The sequence below is a fragment of the Leguminivora glycinivorella genome, chromosome 9 (assembly GCF_023078275.1).
Source record: "Leguminivora glycinivorella isolate SPB_JAAS2020 chromosome 9, LegGlyc_1.1, whole genome shotgun sequence".
NCBI lineage: Eukaryota > Metazoa > Arthropoda > Insecta > Lepidoptera > Tortricidae > Leguminivora > Leguminivora glycinivorella.
In genome coordinates this window covers 16,765,258-16,791,247 of record NC_062979.1, presented here as the reverse complement: position 1 = coordinate 16,791,247, position 25,990 = coordinate 16,765,258, and the positions used below count along the sequence as shown (strand labels likewise).

At 38.0% G+C, this 25,990-nt stretch overlaps 1 protein-coding gene across 1 annotated transcript in view; it reads left to right on the top strand.

Moving 5' to 3' along the window:
* Window positions 1-25,990, top strand: part of LOC125229868 (octopamine receptor-like) — a 77,956-nt gene that overhangs the window by 9,285 nt on the left and 42,681 nt on the right. The window contains exons 3-4 of the mRNA XM_048134806.1: window positions 10,832-10,942; window positions 12,519-12,636. Coding sequence (XP_047990763.1) covers window positions 10,832-10,942; window positions 12,519-12,636 — 229 coding nt within the window. The remainder of the gene's footprint in view (window positions 1-10,831; window positions 10,943-12,518; window positions 12,637-25,990) is intronic.

Genomic DNA, 25,990 nt, shown 5'->3' with positions numbered 1-25,990 from the left:
TTTATAAAGTTCTACTTTTGTGATTTTTTTCATATTTTTTAAACATATGGTTCAAAAGTTAGAGGGGGGGGGGGGACACACACTTCTTTTTCCTTTAGGAGCGATTATTTCCGAAAATATGAATATTATCAAAAAACGATTTTAGTAAACCCTTATTCATTTTTAAATACCTATCCAACAATATCACACGTTAGGATTGCAATGAAAAAAAAATCACTCCCCACTTTACGTGTACCCTAATAAAACATTTTTTTCCACTTTTTATTTTTGCACTTTCTCACAATCTGCGTATACTTATCACATAAGTACATTAGTATAAACGAATTACTAATACAGTCATATATAACTTATCAAAATTATCAAAACATGGCCCATACCCTGCCATGCCATAATGGGAGGTATGCCATTATGGCAATATAGGTATGTCAAGATAATTATCGCTATCCATCATCGCGTCTATTTTGGCACATTTGTCGTGGACGGGGGGTGATGAATGACACGGCAACGCTATTGTTTAATGAAATGATTACTGAATACAAGTGCTAAATTTAATAATCATACAATATCGGATAAATATTATGGATCTATTTTAAATTTCTCGGAACATAGTCTTTAACGAGCAGACGAGCTGCCTGATGGGAAGTCATAGGAATAGCAGGGGAGCCACTTATGGGTTGCCGACCTTTGAGAACCCTAAATACTTGCTTCTTGAAGAACCCCATGTCGTAGCGCAACTTTCAGGTATATTTTCTGTAGGTGGGTATGTCAACTGCTATGTATAACAGACCAAGAGACAATTTTCCCTTGCAGTTCGGACAATATGTAAGTAAGATATATGAAACCATTTCCATTTGGCAGATGCACAAGTTCGCTGCGATTCCATTGCGGCGTGCGGGCGGATGCGGGACGTATCTTTCACGCTGAAAGTTTGTCTAACAATGGGCAAGAAACGTGAAATGGTAGCTTCATAACATAACAATGAGAATACATATAGCGTCATTGTGCTAGTTCACACCCACATACGCAAGATTAATACATATTTATGCGACTTTCTATGTATTTTTCAATTACTGAGTTCTGTGAGGCTTGAAAAATTTCCGAAACATGCATACTATGATTGCAAAGAACTAACTCATCGCAGTTAAAAAATACTATGAATATAATTTTTATCTGGATAGATATTATTTAGACAATGATCGGCTTCAGATTTACACTTTACACTTTACCAGATTTACACAGAGTTTTTGTGACACGGTGACTGTGACGCAATCTTAGCATTTACAATTCGATAAATAGGTACAATGTAATAGGTACAATGAGCTGTGATATTGCATGGAGAAATTATGAATGAATTCATTGATGAATTCGCCATGCACTTTGGCAGCTCACTGTACACTGGCACCGCCATTCCGTTTTTACTATGAATTTATAGTGTGTGGCGTAGCACTTTTATGAATGTGACCTACCTGTTCTCCATATGGCCAAGAGAATCACATACTTAGCAACAGAAAAGCTGACGGAAAGTACTGTGGAAATAAGGAAAATTACCGAAGTAGAATGAGGCGGAGTTATAGGTAAGGTTATTTTTTTCCAATTTGCCCGGCAATGTTCACCTTATTGCAGCAAAAATATAGTATGTCATCAAGCTGTTCCTTATCGTGAAACATAAATCATAAAAACGTTTGTCATGTTTTAGCGGATGAGCGAGAATAATATTTTATGGTCTGGATGCAATAAACAACGTGCAGAGTTCTTTGCACAGATGTCATATATACCATAGATCAAGCAAACGTATCTACTTAGTGTGTCAAATGAACTCAGTGAAATCCACTGAGTTGTCCGTCTTTACTCGCAGCTTGCAGCTTTCGGGCGTCAATTTTTGTAAGTTGAAGTCAACCAAAACATAAAAAATGCCTCGTTACGTGATATTCAATTGCAACAACACAAAAATTATGAACAATCAAGAGCCTGAGACATATTTAAAATTACAGGCAAGAATCAACTTCAGTACAAAATTTGACACGCTCGGCCCCTATACAAATATATGAATTTGTTTCTTCTATCTAAATTAAGTTCTGTGGTTCTTTGTATTGTTTTTTTTTTAATATCACGGGGCTATATCAAAAAGTAAACGCAAATATTCGATTTTATTAAGCAGTTTTCGCACGACTCAACTCGAGTTGTGTTGAGGCCACAGGCCACCGCACGATCTCTGCACGATCGTAACAAAAACTGCATAATAAAATCAAAGACAATGTTACTTTTTTTTTATTACACGATTATACTGAAAGACCCAATAATCCGTAGAAAAGTGGGTCAAATCCGTCAAATCTTTGGGTTCCCTTTTTATTTGCTGACTTTTTCTCACTGACAAGGTATCTGTGCCAGGGTATATTATACACCGAATAAATAGCAGCGTTTTACCTTACAATAAAACGCATATTAAGCGAAGTACCTTATTTGAAGCCTATTTTATTATATTTGAGAGAGCAATCCTGTTAACAGATGACGTAGCGGTTCACATATTAGCTGACAGTAGTCGCCATTATCCCCACCACCAGTTTTACCCTTCCAGTTTTATCCCCTCACCACCGGGCGGTGGCGCCTACGGGCGCCGTTTGCCTCATTGGTTCTCAAATTATAACCAAAACAAAGTTGCAATAAGTGTACAATTTACTAAAAAGGTTGCAATAATTATTTTAATTATGTACATTTTAAATAAAAACAGGGACATATCAGTATACATTGGAGTGTATAGGTGTTGGATTTTGCAACCTGAATGGTGAAGGTGATAAAATACATTAGTGAGTTAAACCTACCCTCCATGGGTGTAATAAAAGTAAAGTGGTGTATTGCAACGGAGTACTTTAGCCACTGGCGGCCTAAAAACTATAGGCTTCAAATAAGGTACTTCGCTTAATATGCGTTTTATTGTAAGGTAAAACGCTGCTATTAAGCTTCCTACCGTTATTTGAAGCCTATTTTATTATATTTGAGACCTGTCTGTGACCGCCTGGTGGCCAGCATAACGCCAATGTGATTAATTCCTCATCATTAGTGAAACTGGTGGAAACAACTAGTGCACTTAATAATCTGCGTGTGTGGGTGAATCATTTCAATTCAACCAACTAAGTGGAATCTGCAGTGATACATGTTACTATTTTTGTGAATACTGTATTTTTAATAAATCAATGTGAATCAAGTTATAAGATTAAATCTTATTTCTAAAAGCGAGTTCATATTTTTATTTCATTTCACCCATCAAATCATAATTTTCGGTATTGTCTGTTTCTATTAATTTCAGGATCCTTTATCATTATGCATCGATCTACTTCGCAAAAAGAAAGTGAAATCTTGTTGAGGCATTACAAGCCACAATGCTATTTGTCTTTATCACAGCAAAGCATATATGTTAGATCTATAGATCTCAGTATAACTAAGGCATAATACTGTTTAGGTTACGTTACAGACACAAAATTATCTTCATGGCTTATTCCTTTGTATTAATATTTATTTGAAAGTTCTCATAGTCTTTATGAGGAATAAAGTGCACTTATACAACATTTTACAAAAACAACGGGATCTCCCTTGAAGATATATAAAATCGACTACAATATTTCCTTACTTTGTTGTTAGTATATAATGGCTAAACAATGTCAAGTGTGTACGTACAAATTTGAACAAAGGTGATCATTGCGTGATGTCACAGTATGTACATGCATTGTATTTCCAGGCCGATTTAAGTTGGCATATACGAACAAAAGACGAATTTCATGTGCCCACCTAAAGGTGAATAATAGTAGTATACAGAGCGCAGCTATTTAGGCAATAAATTATCTTTTAATTTATAAGATTTTCGTTTCAGTCCATTTTTAATATGTACCACCCTATAAGTGGTTTCATTTTGTTGTACATATACGTATTTGCAATTAGTTGGGTTGATATGGTAAGCAGCACTACCTTTGCTAATAAGTTGTAGTATAGCTAGAAAAACACTGGTTTTCACTTATCATTGTAATATATAAGTACCAACTATATCTGCTGGATACCCATTATGGTAAGATAAATAAATAACTTGGACTGTAGGCCTAACTGAAGTTTTCTATAGTTATATTTGAAACAAGACTAAAAATAGTTCCAAAATAGATTTTAGCATTGATTTGGCCCCATAAATTAGTTATGTCACAGGCGCATAGCTCTAATATTAGTACATTTTATGTATTTTAGACGAGTAGCCAAGCAAGACACTAAATAATTCATAACTTATTTTTGTCAAAAACAAGGGAAGAATGTAGGCAGACTCGGCGATCAGTTCTTGTTGAACATTGGTAATATTCTTGCAGCAATAACCTTCGCGGTTATTTACCTGAATGAAGCTCCCAGAATAATTAGTGTTTGATACTAAAAATCTTAAAGAGCCGTCTTTTAGCGTTAGGAGCAGATTCAAGCTAATGAAGAGGTACATGTTGTATGTACATTCTTCTAACGTCACATTTAGGATTACGGTGCATCCCTTTTCTCGAAAAGAACTTTGGCCTCCTTCTTACCCAGAGAGCGGGTTTCTGTGGGATGTTAGACAAGTTGTCTAGGAAATCTAGAAGGTTCTTGATTTGGAATCGATATCAATCATTTGATTTAAAAGCCTTGTATAGCATGGCTTATTGTCGTTCGGACAGGTACCGTACAGATAAATTTTATTCATCTCTGATCATATCATACCCTATGTGGGTCATAGGTATTTACATACGGTAAACATCCAAATTGTTCTTATATATATTATACGTGGAAGGTTAAAGAATTCCAACGTTATATTCACATACAGCGGGGTACAACCTTATATATTATTATGTCCACAGAAGGAAGTGAAGTGTCTAACTCATAGGAAATTAATAAAGGGTTAAAGATCTGAGTCTTTGATGACGTGAATTTGATAGTCAACACAAATTGTCAGGTTTTTGCAAGCCAATTACTCAGTTCCAGTATAGATTACCACAATCTTAGATATAGGAACAATTTGGTTATTTACCACTTTTACCAGGCAAGCTGGATTACGAAGATTACACCCACTAATCCAACCTTTATTTAATAAGGAACTAGGCTCATCCCGTTCCACGTGACTTGTATTCAAAGTCATTGATTTGGTGCTGGCACAGAATATATAAAAGTACAAGTACAGAAGGCTCACTGTCAACAACCTGTCAATGGACTGCATACGACATTGAGTTCTATTGCGCAGCGACAAGGTCGTCAAACTTTATGAGCCGCGAACTCGCGGCCGCCGGAATGTATGGAAGAAATGCGGAGTGAGCCGCCCCTGGTGCTGGTTTCAGCGCTAGTGCGAGCTTCACGCTGCTAGCGGAGCCGGCAATACATATGTGGTTGAAAGGAGCCATTGACCAGTAAGTTCACTTAGCTAGTCGCTGGCGGCTGAATAGGTTAGGTTAGGTTAGATATTTCATGAATATGATGATTTGTATTTGAAATGTATATTTACTTAATAGCATGCGTTTTCGTGGTAGTAGCCCGATACGCAATAATACACAGTATATGACTTGTGGTTGCTTTGCGGAAGCATATATTTATGTTATTGTAATATGGCCAGACGCTTAATTAACCACTTTGCGGGTCTTCCCTATACGCAGGGGCTATGCTAATATTCTGTCATTCCAATTTAAGTATATGTACTGCCGAAGCAAATACTACTTGCATTATCAAAGCACTTGTTTAGCGATATGTAACAGGCTAATACATATGTTTTATCATATCTTGCTTACCTACTTAAACCCTGCAAAAACAGTTTAAGAATGCTGTTTACATTAATTTAAGAATATCCGGTTCCTGATAGTTCTAGCAGAGAGCTGAGTTGTAAGTTTAACACGCCCTGCGGAGGCTACAGCCGTGACGGCCAAAATCTCTTCAGAGATTATGTTTCGTTGGCTAAATATTCACAATATATTCATAATATTCACACGCCTTACGCAGGCAAATTATGAATATTATGGAATGGCAGATAAAATTTTATAAAAAGGCAAGTTCTATGATCACGCTACATTGCGCAGGCCAGGACGGGCTTGCTATATTATTGGTAATTCATTACACTAGATAGATAGTCTCATAGAAGGAGCCTCTTTTATTTCGTCTGCTAGTGTAGCAGTCAAATAACAAAAAATAACAAACAAAGGCCTTGCGCCGGCTTGTTATTTGTTGGGTAAGTAGAAATACTAACACGTCTTGCGCAGACGGAAGTACGAGTAATTAAGATTAGATACATAGGCTTGGCGGAAACTTTCCTATTTACACGGATTTCCCGCTAACATTTGCCCAGCCTCGCAAATGGTCTCAATGGATATCCCAAGCAACAATGTTATTATAATGATGTCTCTTTACGCCTTGCGCAAGCGGAAATTATTAGAGTAGATATTCGAATAAAATACAAATTTCGGGTCTTTTCTTTGTAACGCCAAATCTAGGATATGAGCTGATACAAATACTGCATAGTCAACACATCTGCTTGCGCAGCAGAATAATAATAAATTTATTGCACAACAACTTGTGTACTTAAATCAGCAGACAGCTACTTACTATTTATTTATAAATCCTAATTTGGATAGAAGCAAAAGATCAATAGTGACTCTCCTGTATGTGGTAATTTACAACAGAGTAGGTACCTACTTTAAATAATAATGGTTATTCTGGTAAATCTCAGACCTCACACTATAGACATAGGGTGAAATAGCCATTTTTTAGACATAGAAAAGCATGTATATCACATTACAATTTTATATCACATACGGGGGTTTCACTCAAAATCTTTTACTTTAGCTAGAGTAGCAAACTTCCAGTAAGTCTATTATTATTATTAGTACCGGAATTTTATTCAACGCTTACACTTAGAACGATGCATCAATAGTAGGCACTCTTTAATTAAGAATGAAGAAAATAGCATAATAGACTGGACCCCAATAGGGAATCCAATATGACACTAGAACCTTTACAAGTTGATACAACAAGGTTTTAAAACGTGTCCTAGGTTTTATCTACTTAATCGTTAATGAATTGCATCTTAGCTTCTTGCGAGACTATCAAAATTTTGAAAGCAATGTTACACGCCATAGCCTGCATAGTAATAATACTGGGGATATGCACGGAAAATATCAGGTCATAAAAATTTAAGCGTCCCTCACAAAATAGTAATCAAGTATCCTAATAGGATGCACTTTATCCTTGCGCAGCTTGTGCAAAAAGTTTAATTACTTAGCAACCGTTAAGAACGTAAACTTTGCATCAAACAGACATTTCTGCAAAATATGCTCATTCAGGAATGAGACCGCGACCATTTAACAACTTATAAATTATGACGACAAAGATGCGCCTTTCTTTTTATAACTAACGAACAATTTATGAAATCGTGGTCTAATTTAAACTGTCTCAATTCTCAATGACCTGATCCGTGCTTATGGCGAACCGATTCACTGTAAATAAAGTAAAACAAATGCTCGTCGCTTACTTACCGCGACGCCTTCGCTGCGCTCGAAATGTTAGCTTATCTAAAAATATTGCGACGGACAAGGAATGTCCGTCACGTTTTATTATTTATAATCGAACGGTAAAACCGTTAAAATATGAAATATTTTGTAAAATATTACATATTTTTTACTTACAAAAAATTCTAAGAATCTCAGAAATTCTAAGAGTTTTTTGTAGTGAACCGTACGCTCCGAAGAACAGAACGCCAATGTGGCAAACGGCGCCCGTAGGCGCCACCGCCCGGTGGTGAGGGGATAAAACTGGAAGGGTAAAACTGGTGGTGGGGATAATGGCGACTACTGTCAGCTAATATGTGAACCGCTACGTCATCTGTTAACAGGATTGCTCTCTCAAATATAATAAAATAGGCTTCAAATAACGGTAGGAAGCTTAATGAATAATTAACGGTAGTGAACGGAGTCGGAATCAAGTCTGAATGCATGTTATAATAATATCACCGTGTATTCGTCTTCTTTGTTTAGAGACACTCAAAAGCCCGCTCCAGACTATGCGCACGACGCTGCGAACGCGAGTGTGGAACTTTCTGCGTATCGAATCGACACTCGCGTTCGCGGCGTCGCGCCGTGATTCGCGCGCATAGTCTGGAGCGGGCTTTTGAGTTTCCCTAGCAATGTCCGACAAAAGCGATACTTATCGACGAATTGCAAAAATGATGGTAGGTATATATATATGTATAATTGTATATAGGTACTATCAAAAAAAAAAAGAAAAGATCGTCATCTAAGTCCCGGTGTACTTATATATTAGTAGGTAGGTATACCGAACTTCGGTAGAAGGTAGTGGAAGAAGAATTATACCCGGAAAAATAATGAAATACCATTTTATTTTGAGTGTACGAGTACTACAATTATGTAACCTACCGTAAAACTCAGTATATTCGCTTTGAATAGGTACTTCCGCCTGGCTTTGTAAACTCTGTAATGACTTCCTTGGTTTTAGTGAAGGTTCTGCAAAAACTACTACCTAATTTCAGCTTTTTTTAGAAAGACTAGTTAGGTATTAGACTAGACTTGGTTTTATAGTATTACTTTTTACAGCAATTTAAATTGTATACCTAACGTAACAATAAATAATACAAAGGTATATGTATAAGATTGAGGGCGGAAAGTGAAGCCTTCAGCCGCCCGTGATATACACAACGTTTTTCATCACACTCGCGAAGTAATAACCAAATTTTAAATTATTGTATTGAAATATCTACGCTGACATTTTGAACATTCGTCCGCCATCTTGTAATTTTTGACAGGTCGTGGAAGGTCCCACCCTGGTATTCACTTTACCGCCCCAGGGCGGTAAAATAGTTCATTAAGTATCATAATGTAATAACACCGTTTTCGAGAGAGTGTGATGAAAAGCATATTATAAAATATGTTTTACGACAGTAATAGTGTTTCCGAATATGAAGGCAGCAAGCCATTTAGTATTATTCATTTATCTTATAAACATGCCAATTTAGTCAAATTTCTACATTAACATTGAACAAGTTTTGTTGAGGTCGCAGTTCAAACTTAGCCTAATCGACTTTGACAGCATAATTATAGTATGTATTGAAGTGCATCAGTTCTAACATATAACCAACTTTGATGACAGTGTTGTTATGTGGTTATGATTGTAATTCTACTTAATATAATTCATTAACAATAGGATGTTTGGTTCGTCTACTAATAATATAAGCATTTATTGCAAACCATGGTATACAAAGTGGTTTACATAAGTATTATAGATACCAGGAATCACATTACACCCTGTATTTATGGACATTTTTCGTATACTATTTAAACTTAAATTTGCCTGCATTCTCAAGACATCTGATGACGTGTAAACGGATGTTTTTTTTTATTTACAGTTGCTTATACATTGGATTCCACGTACATAAACACTTGTCTTAGAATAAATTTAAAAGTGGAAAATGTCTGCCTTGGGTGAGACTTGAACTCACATTTTCCACTTTTAAATTTATTCTAAGCTTAGTGGCATCGATTGCAGACGTTTCTGCTAGTAAACATAACTTGTGTCCTTTATTTCGGTTGAAATTGCGACGTAAAAGTAAAAATTCGAAAATCCGGATTTCGGTTTTAAAATCCGGATTTAGAAACGGATCGCAAAATCAGCGAATTATCCGGATTTTCGGACTCCGGATAAATAGATGGTCAAGCAAATCTTGTCGCGAAGGGATAATTATTATTATTAGTAGCCGATACGCAATAAGTCCTTGATCCAATATTGGTCCAATAAATTATCCATTAATGACAATTGGTGTTTGGTCATAATGTAATATTGGTTCGAATTTGTCTATTTTGTTTGTAAAATTGTAACTTACTACCTACTTTACTAAAAATGTAGTACGAATTTCAATTTGAAACTACATGGTAGGGAATTGAGTTGGATCCCGTGGCTTTTCGTAGCATCTGTCGTGTATTATTATAGTCGGTCAAGTAAATCTTGCCACTAAAAAGGCGCCAAATTTGAGAAATATAAGGGAAAAAGGAAATGGGATCATTTGACTTTGGCGCCTTTTTCTACTAACAAGATTTGCTTGACCAACTTCATATGTAGGTTTGTCTTATTCGTGATCGATCACATTTACATTAGCACATTCAGCTGACAGGATGCGACAAGCTGGATGATGCAGAACCAGCTCCCAAAAAAATTGTAGGTAATTTTTTACTGACACACCTCAAATACTATATAAACTCTAGAGTTAATACGTGCAGCTTCTGACGTTTCCCATACAATGGAGCGGCAACAATTTTACTAGCGCCATCTAGCGGTACGAGTTGTTCAAAGTAGTTTGCCAGACTTTTATTTTAGTAAATTAAAATAGAAAATGCGATTACTTGATCTACTTTAATATTTTTAGACGGAATAAAACAAAAAATAAGAATGTGTGACTTTTTTAAATTTTATACTGTATGAACTAAACTATTTTGATCAACTCATACCGCTAGGGGCGCTAGTATCGCATGTTGCCAACTTTGGCACCAAGCTGCACGTATTAACTCGTAGAGTAGTATTTGCACACCTAATGTGTATAATTTTGTTTTGTGTGTAAGTGTTATACTTATAAGTATTAAGGTTAAAAAAGTTTTCAACCCTATTTTTCCAACTTTCAGGACCTGTGCGGGATCGTGTGAAGAGGACATAAAATTAAAAAAAATATAGCTCACTTGGCGGGAAATTAAAAAAAAAATAGCCATAAACACTACTTGTCTGCTTATAAAATAAAGGTGCGATAGTTTTTTCCCAATTTTCTACTTAATGTATTGTTTCCATTTCTTTAAAGCACAATAAAGATCACAATAATTTAAAAATGTTGTCACCTGAAGACCAGCAAGTACAAATATGCCTACTTAAATCCAATTTGGAAGAAATCGAAAGTAGCTTGGTTGTTCAGGTAAGGTTAAGTGGTACTTATTTTTCCAATAGACGGTCCTATGACTTCGTTCAATATTAGATTTTAGTGTAACATTGTAGGTACTAAGGTTGTACTTGGATGATATAATATACTTAATCTTAGCAATAGGTAGGTATTAGGTATTATAGATATTGTATTCTACAGTTCTATAAAATAAACTTGCGGAAATTGCGGAATCATAAATTTCAATTCCTGATTGGTCGAGTTTGTATATCATTCGTAATATTTGCGAAACTGAAAAGCAAGCAGAAAGGCTACAAATATTAATCAAATAAACTGGGTCACTTAGAAGTATAATTATAAAATCACACTTCAAATATTCAATTAGAGAATTTAGAGATGTTTCTTCAGAATCGTGTCTTGAAGGTGAAGAAAATCACTGAAGATGAGGATTACCTACCTATTGTCGTGATTTTCAACAATATTTAGTAAGTCAGCTGCAGAGAAAAGTAGACCCCCTTGCATACAAATTTGTATGGCAGGGAGTCTCCTTTTCTCTGCAGCTGACTGTACAAAATTGTACCAAAATTAGAGATGGGCCGAATAAGGACTTTGCCGAATACGAATATTCGGCCGAACATTCGGTTCAGCTGTTACCGAACCGAACTTTCGGCCGAATATTCGGTTCCGCCATATTTGAAATCCTGGCTTAGAGTTAAAAACTTTTCAATGATTGGTAATGGTAAGTAATGGGTAGGTACCTTGGCTCTTAATGTTTGTATAATTTAGTGCACAAAAAAATTTTGGTTGTATATCTTAAGCTACGTTATTTTAATTTTTAACATAATTAATTAATTATGGTAGGTACTTATATTTTAACGCATTTTTAACTACTTTTGGTGGTTTCTTAGAATGCTGAAATAGGATGTCATTATCCGATGAATTACGAAAAAACTTACGCTATTTATTTACTTTGATTATTCGGTAAATATTCGGCAATATAACTACTATTCGGCCGAATACGAACATTGAAAAACTTGCCGAATGTGCCGAATACCGAATATTTACCGAATATTTGGCCCATCTCTATGCCAAATACAAAATACAAAATACAAAATCATTTATTCAGCAAATAGGCCACGGGGGCACTTTTACATGTCAACATTACAGAGTATTCATTAAAGTTAAACAAATGAAATTAATAGAAATATTAACTAAAAATATTAATCATAAGCAAAGTAGCTATACACTGATATAGAATTAGAGATGTATAAAGTCTCTAAATGTCATATTATTACTAACTATAATCAATACATAAAGAAAGTGCAAACAGATACAAAGATAAAAGAAATCTATAATACTTCAATAGTTGTAAAAGACTGAATATTACAAGTAAAAATATTATACTTAATCAAATAATCCATGGAGATGTATAGCGTCTCCAAAAGTCAAATTTTATAAAATTAAAATATTTAAAAGTAAAAACCTTTGTCAAATAATACAAAAAAAAAATACAGAAAATGAACAGCTAAATTACACATTTCAAGAGATGTACAAGTCTCTAGAGATGTTCAAGAGATGTACAAATAACTATACTGTGCTTATAAATCTCCAGCGTTCGGCTCTGCCGGAGCTAGACGAGGAGAATGAGCGACAGTACCGGGAGACTATGACGGCGCTGAAGGTGTCGCGCGCGCAGAACGAACAGATCGAGAGGCTCAAGCAGGAAAACGGTGAGTAACGCCGTGGTCGCCGTGGCTTGCGGGGAAGGTCGCGTCCATCCATCCATACTCACTTAGGTATAGTATTTAGATAGCGACTTATATCTATTTAAATTTCTGTTTTATTTTCCGCACCAATTGTAAGTTTCTGTTTGGTCCAATGGTTGACTGGTAGAGAATGCCTTAAGGCATTAAGTTCGCCATTTGTACTTTATGTTGTGCAATAAAGGTTAAATAAATAAATAAATAAATAAATAATACTTTATCGACGTCGTCCACCAGGCACTTCCATAGAGATCTAAGGTTTGATTTCGTCGTCACGTATCCGTCGTCCTCGCAAGCCCCGGCGTCATAAGTTTCTCAGAAGTTAGAGCGGCCTTACACAGGTAACTTAAACCAGAGACATTTCGATCGGTAGGTTGGTCGGGTAGTTTAATAGAGGTTAGCCGCATAGGCTGAAGACGCGGCTTCGATACCCGGCTCGGTTACCAGTCGACTTGGTTGTTTTTCCTTTGGTGTATGTGTATGTGTATCTCATTACTTGTCGCTGCCTTAATCTGCCTTTATTTACTTATTAAATGTAATATATTTATGTATATGTACGTATTTAAGTAGGTATATAGTATTTATATATTATACAGGTATTTATTATTATATATCTTTATGTATGTATTTACTATATTATATATAATACTTTATTCATTGTAATTTATATATATCGGCACTACCCGTTTAATGATCTATATTCATTGTTTCCTGCTACCTAAAGGTTGTCTGGTAGAGATCGCTTCTTAGCGATAAGACCGCCTGTTGTTACCTAGTTATTAAGCGTGATCCATCTTGTGTATTTTTTTCTGTATGGTGCACAATAAAGAATTTATTATTTCCTTTATTTGGAGTGACGTCACGGACGGTAACACACACTGTTACGCTCGCGCTTTTTTGTTATCACAATAATAGTAATCTCACGATTTACCTTCATCTGCGCTGATCAATGTGTGCACTGGTGCCTCATTAGCCTGTGTTAGTGTGTGCGTTCTGCCGCGCACTGGGATAGTGCGTTTATAGTGCTTTTTATAGCTGTGTATCAAAGTGACATTTTACGTGTGGCGGGTAGATGTGAAATAACTTTATAAAATTTAAGACTCTGGTGCTACGGCTAGCGCCATCTAGTAACTCATATTGGAACTGTTGTGGTTGACTTACGATAAAGCCCCTATTCACGTAGTGAGCGAAATGGTTGTCTGCGCTGCGGCATGCGGCAAGCCCATGGGCACGACGGGTGTCGCCAAATGCAGCTGTGGGCTGACTTTCCACAAAGTCTGTGTGAACATGGGCCCAAATGCCCGCGTTCCTGTTACTTGGGCTTGCCCGACGTGCAAGTCGGCCAGCTGTCGGCGCGACAACTCCGACAATACGCCTGTGAAGCAGAGTGTTGCCGACGAGGATGATGCGCCAGCTGACCAACAGCTGGATGTTGCGGAGCAGCTGTCCTTGCTTCGTATTGAGTTTGGGGCTGTGCGGAGCGAACTTGCGGGTTTGCGTGTCGAAGTGGCCAGCCTACACAGCACCTTGGGTGGCATCAATAGCCGCCTAGATACTCTGGAGGACAGGGTCAGGTGCCTGGAGGAGCGGCCTGAGGGTTCCGCCGGCAGCGAGTCGGATGGCCAGTCGTCGGCAGGAGTAGCGGTGGAGCTTCAGCAGACGGTTGCGCGCCTGGAGCTGGAACTGAACGACCGCGATCAGGACGCGCTGCTCTCTGACCTCGATATTGGTCATATTCCGGAGGCAAAAGGGGAAAATGCTGTTCACACAGTTATCCTTGTCGCGGCCAAGTTAGGTGTCACATTGGAGCAACGGGACGTGGTGTTCGCCGAACGGGTTGGGGCAGTGAACAGGGGCGAGGAAGGAGCAGACTCTGGGGCTGGGGGCCGGCCGCGTCGTGTCGTCGTTAGGTTGGCGCAGCGACAACTGCGAGATGAATTGCTGCAGGCCGCCCGGGTGCGGCGCAATTTCACCTTTTCCGACGACAATTTTCCAAGCCCTCCGCGTCGCATCTTCATCAATGAGCGGCTCACCCGGACGAACCGCCTGCTATTCCATAAGGTTCGTGAGTCATGTAGGCAGCACCAGTGGAGGTTCTCATGGACAAGACGAGGCCGAATCTTTATTCGACAGGCAGAGGGAAAGTCCGCTCTTTCCATACGCTCCGAAGCAGACTTACATCGTGTTTTTGGTACGAGCTCTGTCTGAAGACTGGGCGGTTGAATGTAATTTCATTAAATCTAGTGTTGTACTGTGGCAAGGCAATGTTTTTTTGATTCGGTTATTTTTTCTTATGTTGGTAAATATGTTTTCACTTAATGCTCACTGTAATTGTCATACCTATTTTTGTAATCTGTGGTTTTTGTTGTCTACGTTAGGCTGGAATGTTATCTGTCAATGTCAAACTACTGTCATCTGTCAGGAAGATTCTTATCAAAAGTATGGGTAAAAAGAAAAAACTAAGAATAGGTTTGTACAATGCAGGTTCTCTCGGCACAAATCATGATGACTTTATAGCGGCTGCAGATAGGCAGGATGTTGACGTGCTTGCAATAAATGAATCGTGGTTAAGGGCGGGCGAGGAGGGGCGGGCTCCGGCACTTCCAGGATACAGTTTTCGGCATATTCCCAGACCGCAGGGTGACCGGTCGCGCGGTGGAGGCGTAGGTTTTTATGTTAAGCGAAATCTCAATGCTCGGACCTGGCCGCATCCTGTTGACCCACTGCATAGGTTGGTTGAACAGATGTGGATTACATTCACTCTAAATGGTAAGAAGCTAGTGGTTGGTACAGCATATAGACCACCTTGGATGAGTCTACAATTATTTTTTGATGCCATAACTGACTCGATTAGTTCACTTCGCACCTATGATAATCTGATTATACTTGGTGACTTCAATGTAAATATGTTGAACAGTACAGATACAAAAACCGCTCAGTTTAATAACTTTTTAACCAGTACAGGATTATCACAGTTGGTTTCTCAGCCTACGCATTTTACTGACACTAGCCAAACACTGATAGATGTTGTCTGCTCGGACATGCAGGCCAATAACACTACTGTTGCCCATGTTGGTTCCTTGTATGGTCACTGTCTTGTTGTGTGCGACTTTAATGTTAAGCGAGAGATGTCAAAGCCCTACTATATTACCTATAGGTCCTTCAATAGTATTTGCGACAAAGACTTTGATGCGGACTTGCGGTGCATGGGGTGGGACGTGATATTGAGCCTTGACAATCTGAATGATATGGTGGATGCTTTTATCCAACGGGTTCTTAGTTTATTTAATGTGCATGCCCCTGTTAAGACATCCCTGGTCAAAACTCAATCCTATCCTTGGATCACTGACACCATCAAACTCATGATGAAATTGCGGGACAGTGCTGCGGCAGAATATCACAAAAATCAAAGTGATGGTAAAAAGGCCTATTACAAAGACCTCAAGTCTGTGGTAAGCAAGGCTTTGCATTATGAAAAGGTAGCTTATTTCAGTCAAAATATAAATAACAGGTTAAATGAACCTAGAGCTTTGTGGAAAAACTTGAAGTCTACTGTATTACCTAAGAAGAATAATGATTTACCTCCTTCATTCAATAATCCTGATATTTTAAATAGGTATTTTCTGGAGCTACCAGGGACCACAGGGGTCACAATTTCACAACTGACCTATTTTGAGTTCCATAGGTACCATGACTCTGTTTTCCACCTAGAGACCATTAACTCTAATCATATTATTAAAATAGTAAAGGGTATAAAATCAAATGCTGAGGGTTTTGATGGTATAAATTTAAAGATGCTCATTTCAACTTTCCCTTACACTGTTGATATTATAACTAACTTAATAAATACCTCAATTCTTACTTCCACTGTCCCAGATATCTGGAAGTTGGCTCTAGTAAACCCTTTACCTAAAGTACCAAACCCATCTGATCTTAAAGACCTCAGACCGATAAGCATTCTGCCCTGTCTATCTAAAATTATGGAAAAAGTGGTCTGCTCTCAGTTAACCAGCTACCTGGAAACTAATCATATTTTGCCAGATGTCCAATCAGGATTCCGGAAGGGACGTAGCACGACGACTGCATTGCTTGATGTCACAGACAATATTTTAGACGCCCAAGATAAAGGGATGTGCACTCTCTTAGTGCTCCTAGATTTCTCTAGGGCCTTTGATTGTTTAAATATAAATCTGCTTTTGTCTAAATTAGCATACTATGGGTTTGATCACAAGACAGTTATGTGGTTTGCTAGTTATCTGTGTAACCGCTCTCAAATTGTAAAGGTACGTCTCAATGATGGGTCTTTAGTTCAATCGGCAAAAGCTGAGTTGAATCGAGGAGTCCCGCAAGGCTCTGTTATTGGACCACTCTTATTTATATTGTATTCGGCTGATATTGTGTCTCGCATCATGCACTGCAAATACCATATTTATGCAGATGACATACAAGTATATATTTCCTGTAAGCCCTCAGATATCAACAGTACCATAGAGAAACTAAATCAGGATCTTGCCAGAATATCAGCATGGGCAACAGAAAACTGCTTGGTGCTTAACCCTAGCAAAACTAAATACCTTGTGTTTGGCAGCAAACATCAACTATCTAGTGTAAGTATTTCAGAGGATGTCATGCTGATGAATGTACCAGTTGACAGGGTGTATGAAGCGCGTAATCTGGGCCTCCTCATGGACAGTGGTTTACGATACGAGAAACATATTGCTGAGACTATTAGAAATTGCTTTTACAGACTCAAGGTGTTATACAAAATTCGACCATATTTATGTGAAAATCTGCGCATTCAATTGGTCGAGTCACTTATTCTATCAAAGTTCAATTACATGGATGTTGTTTTTGGGCCAAGGCTACTTGCGAAAACAAAAGACTCATACAACGTGTTCAGAATGCATGTGCTCGCTTCTGCTTCAACATTCCTTTGAGAGCTCATGTAACCCCGTATCTGAATAGCCATACGATCCTTAAAATGCAACACCGTCGCAAACTACACTTGGCGTGTCTGCTTTTCGGTGTACTGAACTATAAAGCCCCTGCATATCTCTTCAATAAACTATCTTGCATAAAACTCCGTGAACGACGTGAGTGTAAGATTCAACTGTTAACGCCGCGTCATGCCACAGCCGCTTTCCGAGGCAGTTTCCGGTTTTCTGCATCGCGCTGCTGGAATGTGATCCCACCCCCATTGAGGAACCTGCAAAGTATTTACAGTTTCAAATTAAAGCTAAAACAGTATTTGCTCAATCACCAGCTTGACGAAGAATCCTGCGCACATGACACGAGTTGCCTATAGTCGATACTTTTTTCTACTTACCGTAATGTTTGTTCCTTCTGCTTGGGAGTCATGTCAGCAAAGCTTGTCGTGCCGTCCATGATAATATAGACAATTTATTAATCTTGTATGGTGCTATTTTGTAATTAATATTTATTTCTTCACACATTGTAAATTTCGTTCTGTATCTGTCATTTGTCATTTAGTTTGTGTAGCGACCGTTGGCGCTAGTAACATGCGAACGCTTAATGTCAAACCACCCTGTGTCCGACCGGACTATTGCAGGTTCGATTGCCACATCTATTATTATTATTGTCAATGTTTTATTTATAACTTTTGTATGCTGTATGTTTCGTTATTTTTGTATTTTGTTCTTTATGCCTTGTGTTTCTTTAGTTTTGTCTGTTGCCTTCCGTGATTTTTCTCACTTAATGGTCTCACCGGAAGACCAGCGCTGGAAGTCGCCAGCAATATGCTGAGGTGAGGCCGTTTCGTGGCACTTTATTCTCCTATGTCATTCATAAATATTGTTTACTGTCTGTGTGTGTTTACGAATAAAACTTTTCTATTCTATTCTATTCTATTCTATCGAGGCATGTTTATACCTGTTATTTGAGTAATTTCCTTCGTACTTAGTCATTGCTTTGCTTATATAATTGTGAATAAACCCTATTTCTGGTTGATACTGACTGTTTACGTTAAATTATGTCTTTTTGAGTGAATTTTGTTGGTGTTTAACTACTTGAACTTGGTTTAGATGCTTGTAAAATAGTATATAAAGCTGGGCGAATCATCGCGTAGTGAGAGGTAGTGGATAAGTTCTACACAGAAATCATCGCACCAAACGAAGGCCTTTAGCACCTATACAACAGCAGGTTTGAACAAACATTATTCTAGTCTCAATGACGAAACGGGTGACTACAGTTCTGACGAAAGTTAGGTACTCCAAAAGAGTCTGTAGGAGATACACATTTAGACAATTCTTCTTGTACCAAAAAACTCTGTATCGTGAACAAGCTTTATACTTTTATTTGTGGGCATCATCCCCGCAGCCAGAAACACTAAATGTTTTATTTGATATGATTCTACAGAATGAATCTGCTGTATCACCATCTATGGATCGTATGCTATAACATACGGTGTCATATAAGATCACATTTTGACTCAGTATTGTGTCACGGTATGCTATAGCATCGTATGCTATAGCATACGGTGTCACGTAAGATCACATTTTACCTCTGTATTTTGTCAGGTATGCTATAGCATCCGAATGCTATGGCATTCCTCGTCACATAATAACCCTAATATAAGGTGTCTAAGGACAGGTATGCTATAGCAGTCGAAAAATTCCCATACAAAATATTGGTGTCCCAGAGGGGTGACTGAGCGTCCGCGAACGTGTTAAGATGTTGGTCGAGACTCTTCGCTATGAGACCGTTCGCTGAAACGACTATCGGAACAATGATCGTTGATTCAACATCCCACATGGCGGTTATCTCGTGAGCCAAGTCTAGGTACTTACTGGACTTGTCCTTCTCGGCTTTCACGAGATTCTCATCATGGGGGATGGTGATGTCAACGAGCACTGCCCGGCGTTGCAGTCGATCTATTATCACAATGTCAGGCTTATTATTATTATTATTATGGTGGTGTATTTCAGTTTATAACAACAACGTTATAGTCACCTTTCATTTAAGAGTAATAGCTGTGGTAATAGAGGTTCACAAAGCATTATACAGGGTGTATTTTGACAGCGGGTCAGTGAGGGCAGCTACCAGATCCCGTGTTGCTATGCGAAAACGGTCTTATGAAAATTGGCGTTTACAGATTTTGGAAAAAAAACATACAGGATGCGAGAAAAAGGTCATTTTTCACAAACTTTTTTTGACGTCAATTGATCCCATTTCTATCAAGGATCAAAAGCTTGTATGGGACCAAAAAAATCCAGCTAGAAAAGTCACAAATCGTGAAAAACTTTTCCCATACATTATAATAATTTTTTCCAAAATCTGTAAATGCCATTTCTCATCATTTTGAAATCGAGGAAAGGGTTCATTAGACCATTTTCGCATAGCTGCTCGTACTGACCCGCTAGCAAAAACACTCTGTATTTATCTATTGTTGTTCAATTTAATCTAGAGTTACTCAGAAACTAATTTAAAGCTTAAGTCGTATGTAGATGCATAGAACCGAACATTATTCATCGTACACTTGGTTCTTTGTTTCCTTTAAGCTCCATTACCTTTAGCTTCAGCCGATAGACAGTAAACTATAACCTACAAAGCCCGCGGTAATTGAAATGTCAGTTCGGACGATGTTTGAATCCTACTTGATGACAGATCAAATGGAAAGACGTTTGAAAGTTACAATTAATATTACTTTAAACACGTTAGAACTTTTGATTTAACCACACATAACCTAAGCCTCTATCATTAGTTTTCTAATTTAAGATCATGTTACCCGGATAGTGTATAAACATCGCTACCAAACTGTTACTTATTTCTCCTACCAAAACTAAACATTATATATTATTTATCACAACGTTTACGCTATCGTATTGTAAAATGTCAAATATCATGGAAAAGGCGCTAGTTGTTCACAATAGTGTGTCTATTTTCTTAGTTTATTATATAAGTGCACAAGACCGCTGATATCCGAGCCAGGAAACAATTCACAAACCGTACTAGTCCATTTATATTGCACTTACCCAGTTTATTAAGATTTACAGTTTACTGAATAGATTATGTACCTACTGGGATAATAAATAGTTGGCGGTTCTCATTATATTTTTCTTTGAAATTAGATAATAAGTGATATACTTTAATCATTTAATACTTACTTATAAATTCATACAACACTCACATTTCTATCATAATACTTTACCTTGACTTTTGAAGTAAAACTTCTAACTTATGTAAGTATATACAGAATGATTTTTGAGGCGTGAATCTAACTCAAAACACTTAGCAAATGTTAATTGATCGTTTGTTTTTTTGGTACAGTCACGAGCTTTAATTTGTGACCCATTTTCGTTAAATGTCGTTAGAACATTCATAATGCAATAAGGTCGAAACTGCAATAATGTTGAATGTCAAGCTATGACATAAAATGTCTTATCTAATCGACCCTTGAAATGATAACCTTTTTGCAAAAAGCTATTATTACCCTTAGTCTATGATCATTACGATTTTCTAATTACGAACATATGTCGTGTCAGTGTCAGTCAAGAAAATAGTTTATTGTGACATTTTAAGAAAATATAATTTTGCAATTAATAAAATGCTTGCGGCTAATCGTGACCAAATACGACTACAAGTTATTGATTTGCACGAACAAGGAGTAGGAATCCGCGAGATATCACGACAAATAAATGTGACAAGGAACACAGTTCGCCGTTGGGTTCGACGTCACGGGAACGAGGAAAATATTATAGACTTACGTCGAAACAACCATCGCCCGCAAGTTATAACACAAGAGCAGAGCCGCCTGATGCAAATGCAATATATTATGGATGCCTTTACGCCAACGAGGCATTTTGCAGAAGAATTTGAAGTCCACCCTTCAACAATTAGAAGGCACCTTCACGCCATGGGCGTGCATCACAGGCGGCCTGCAAAAAAAATTGCTTTGACGGATGCCCATAAAGCTGCTCGACTTATTTTCGCACGTCGATATCTAAATTTTGATTGGACGACTACGGCTTTCATCGATGAAAAGACTTTTCAATCTTCCCAAACAGGCAGACTGCATTTGTGGAGAATCGACAGGACGCGATACACCGAAGACCACGTCTTAGCTAACAACGCGTCTGGTCGCATTACAGTTAACATGTCTGGCTGGATTAGTTCAGCCGGCATTGGAGAACTTGTCGATTTACCACCCAGGGCCACTGCTCAAGATTATGTCGATTTATTAGACGAGAGTGTCCTTCCAACATTGCAGCTATATTATCCACAAGAGGATGATGCTCCAATAAACTTTGTTCAAGATAACGCAACCATTCATACGGCAAGAATCGTTAGAAATTGGTTCCACAATAATAGAGCAAATATAAATCCTATTCCGTGGCCTGCAAAGAGTGCCGATTTAAATCCAGTCGAAAATTTATGGGGCTTAATGGTCCAAAAATGGTCAAATCGAAACGAAAGAACTAGAGAAGCACTTATGGATCATTGCCACATGGTCTGGGAAAGTTTTAGGGGTACTGACATATGTGAGAAATTGATTGGATCCATGCGTGACCGGCTCCAGGCTGTCATTGATAACTACGGTGGATATACGCGATTTTGAATATTTGGTTAAACATTTTACTGAAAAGATGTAAATTAATTTCGTTGTAGTCTTGCGTCATGTCTTAATAAATAATTATAAAGAATAAAAAAGTTTGTTTTGACAAAGATCTTAATATGTCAATTGATTTATATGAATATTATATCAATTGAAACTTTATTACTTATTGTTTATTTCCGTATCACAGATTTTAAAAAAAATAAACCACCGGACCAAAAAGTTTGTTGTTCGTTTGCCCTCGTTCCGGTTGACGTTTTTACACGGTTGCCCCTAGAAACGTAAAGTTGTCGATGGTAAACATTATGACATTGACATGATTGAGCTTTAAAATGTTAGCTCTAAATAGCGAAAGTTTGCTACACGATATTCAACCTTAGGTGGGTCCCAAATTAAAGCTCGTGACTGTACTTAAAGGTAATCATAAAGTTGATGATGATAATTAATCACCTAAGTTAGGTAGGTACTTGACAGCCGGGTGGTCTAGCTAGAGGTATTAACGACTGCTGGCTATTTAAAAAATATACTTTGAATTTGTAGAGGTTACCAATGTTCATAATTATTCCAAGTTTCAAATCAATAGCGTAAGTAGGTACTTAAGTTCTCGAGATATTTACTAAGCCTATAAGCTTAGCGTGCCAGTCGGACGGACGAACAGAGTCGCAACAGAGAGAGTTTCTTGTGTATCTTTTTGGTACGAAAACGTTAAAAACAAATCGAATTGATTTGTTTAGTTCCCTAGTTCTATGTACAGTCACGAGCTTTAATTTGGGACCCACCTAAGGTTGAATATCGTGTAGCAAACTTTCGCTATTTAGAGCTAACATTTTAAAGCTCAATCATGTCAATGTCATAATGTTTACCATCGACAACTTTACGTTTCTAGGGGCAACCGTGTAAAAACGTCAACCGGAACGAGGGCAAACGAACAACAAACTTTTTGGTCCGGTGGTTTATTTTTTTTTAAATCTGTGATACGGAAATAAACAATAAGTAATAAAGTTTCAATTGATATAATATTCATATAAATCAATTGACGTATTAAGATCTTTGTCAAAACAAACTTTTTTATTCTTTATAATTATTTATTAAGACATGACTCAAGACTACAACGAAATTAATTTACATCTTTTCAGTAAAATGTTTAACCAAATATTCAAAATCGCGTATATCCACCGTAGTTATCAATGACAGCCTGGAGCCGGTCACGCATGGATCCAATCAATTTCTCACATATGTCAGTACCCCTAAAACTTTCCCAAACCATGTGGCAATGATCCATAAGTGCTTCTCTAGTTCTTTCGTTTCGATTTGACCATTTTTGGACCATTAAGCCCCATAAATTTTCGACTGGATTTAAATCGGCACTCTTTGCAGGCCACGGAATAGGATTTATATTTGCTCTATTATTGTGGAACCAATTTCTAACGATTCTTGCCGTATGAATGGTTGCGTTATCTTGAACAAAGTTTATTGGAGCATCATCCTCTTGTGGATAATATAGCTGCAATGTTGGAAGGACACTCTCGTCTAATAAATCGACATAATCTTGAGCAGTGGCCCTGGGTGGTAAATCGACAAGTTCTCCAATGCCGGCTGAACTAATCCAGCCAGACATGTTAACTGTAATGCGACCAGACGCGTTGTTAGCTAAGACGTGGTCTTCGGTGTATCGCGTCCTGTCGATCCTCCACAAATGCAGTCTGCCTGTTTGGGAAGATTGAAAAGTCTTTTCATCGATGAAAGCCGTAGTCGTCCAATCAAAATTTAGATATCGACGTGCGAAAATAAGTCGAGCAGCTTTATGGGCATCCGTCAAAGCAATTTTTTTTGCAGGCCGCCTGTGATGCACGCCCATGGCGTGAAGGTGCCTTCTAATTGTTGAAGGGTGGACTTCAAATTCTTCTGCAAAATGCCTCGTTGGCGTAAAGGCATCCATAATATATTGCATTTGCATCAGGCGGCTCTGCTCTTGTGTTATAACTTGCGGGCGATGGTTGTTTCGACGTAAGTCTATAATATTTTCCTCGTTCCCGTGACGTCGAACCCAACGGCGAACTGTGTTCCTTGTCACATTTATTTGTCGTGATATCTCGCGGATTCCTACTCCTTGTTCGTGCAAATCAATAACTTGTAGTCGTATTTGGTCACGATTAGCCGCAAGCATTTTATTAATTGCAAAATTATATTTTCTTAAAATGTCGCAATAAACTATTTTCTTGACTGACACTGACACGACATATGTTCGTAATTAGAAAATCGTAATGATCATAGACTAAGGGTAATAATAGCTTTTTGCAAAAAGGTTATCATTTCAAGGGTCGATTAGATAAGACATTTTATGTCATAGCTTGACATTCAACATTATTGCAGTTTCGACCTTATTGCATTATGAATGTTCTAACGACATTTAACGAAAATGGGTCACAAATTAAAGCTCGTGACTGTACTATCAGCTGCAAGAGTGCATGGCGAATTAATCAATTAATTCATTCATAATTTCTCCATGGACTTTTGCAGCTGATAGTACAATCGTAGGCAACATCGTGTATCGTCCCGTAGGTATACTTGCACAGCTTGCCGTCTATAGATCATTTATTTTACATGTGCTGCTCTATGCTTCGGAGACTGGTGACTATACAAAGGTGACATACTACACGTTTAGACACATTTCACCTAAGATGTCTTCGAGCAATATTACGAGTGAAGTGGCAGGACCGTGTTCCAAACTCGGAGGTTCTTCGTCGAACGGGCATCCCGGGCATGGTAGGAGTGTCTGCTCATGAAAGGCCAATTGCGGTGGTGTGGATATCTTGTACGTATGGCGCCTTCGAGACTGCCTAAAGCAGTTTTTTAGTCTGAGTTGGCCACAGGTAAACGCAAGGCTGGCGGGCAGTACCTTCGTTACAGAGACGTTCTAAAACGCCACCTGTCGGCCTGCAGCATATCATGCGAGTCGTGGGAGGAGCTTGCAACTCGGAGATCGGATTGGCGAATTGCTGTCAATACGGGACTTAATAACTTTGAGCTAACCCGACTTGAAGACCTTGACGCCAAACGTCAGCTCCGAAAATCTTGGTCCAAGCCCTCCTACAACTACACTTTCAACTCTTCTGGGCAGCTCTACTGTGCTCCGTACTGTCGGACTTTCAAAACCAAATTCGGATTTGCAAGTCACGCTCGTGCTCATGCTCGTAACAATTTAGTTTCATAAATAGTAATCTTATTCTTATACTTTTAAACGAGCAATTCTTGTATATTTATTTATTTATTTATATATACCGACGATCTCGGAAACCGCTCTAACGATTTCGCTGAAATTTGTTATGTGGGGGTTTTCGGGGGTAAAAATCGATCTAGCGTAGCCTTAGATCCCGGAAAACGCGAATTTTCGAGTTTTCATGAGTTTTTCCTTCGCGTTAGTAAACGTAAAATATGGTCGTTAATTTCGCCGCGCGCGCATCGATTCCGCTTAGCTCAGTCGTACGAGGTCGGTCTAATGTACGCAGATAGATCGTAGGTGTCAGGGTTTCGAATCATGGCCAGAAATTAAGTTTTTGTTTTTTGTCTTTTTTTTGTTTTTGTATTTATAAGAGTTTTTTTTTTAATCTAAAGACGTGATATATTAAAATAGAACCGAGCGAAGCTCGGTCGCCCAGATATTAATAAATTAATTAAAAATTGTCAGGATGTCGCCGTCGACGGATACGTCTGGGAGGACATCATCATCATCATCATACTTGCACATAT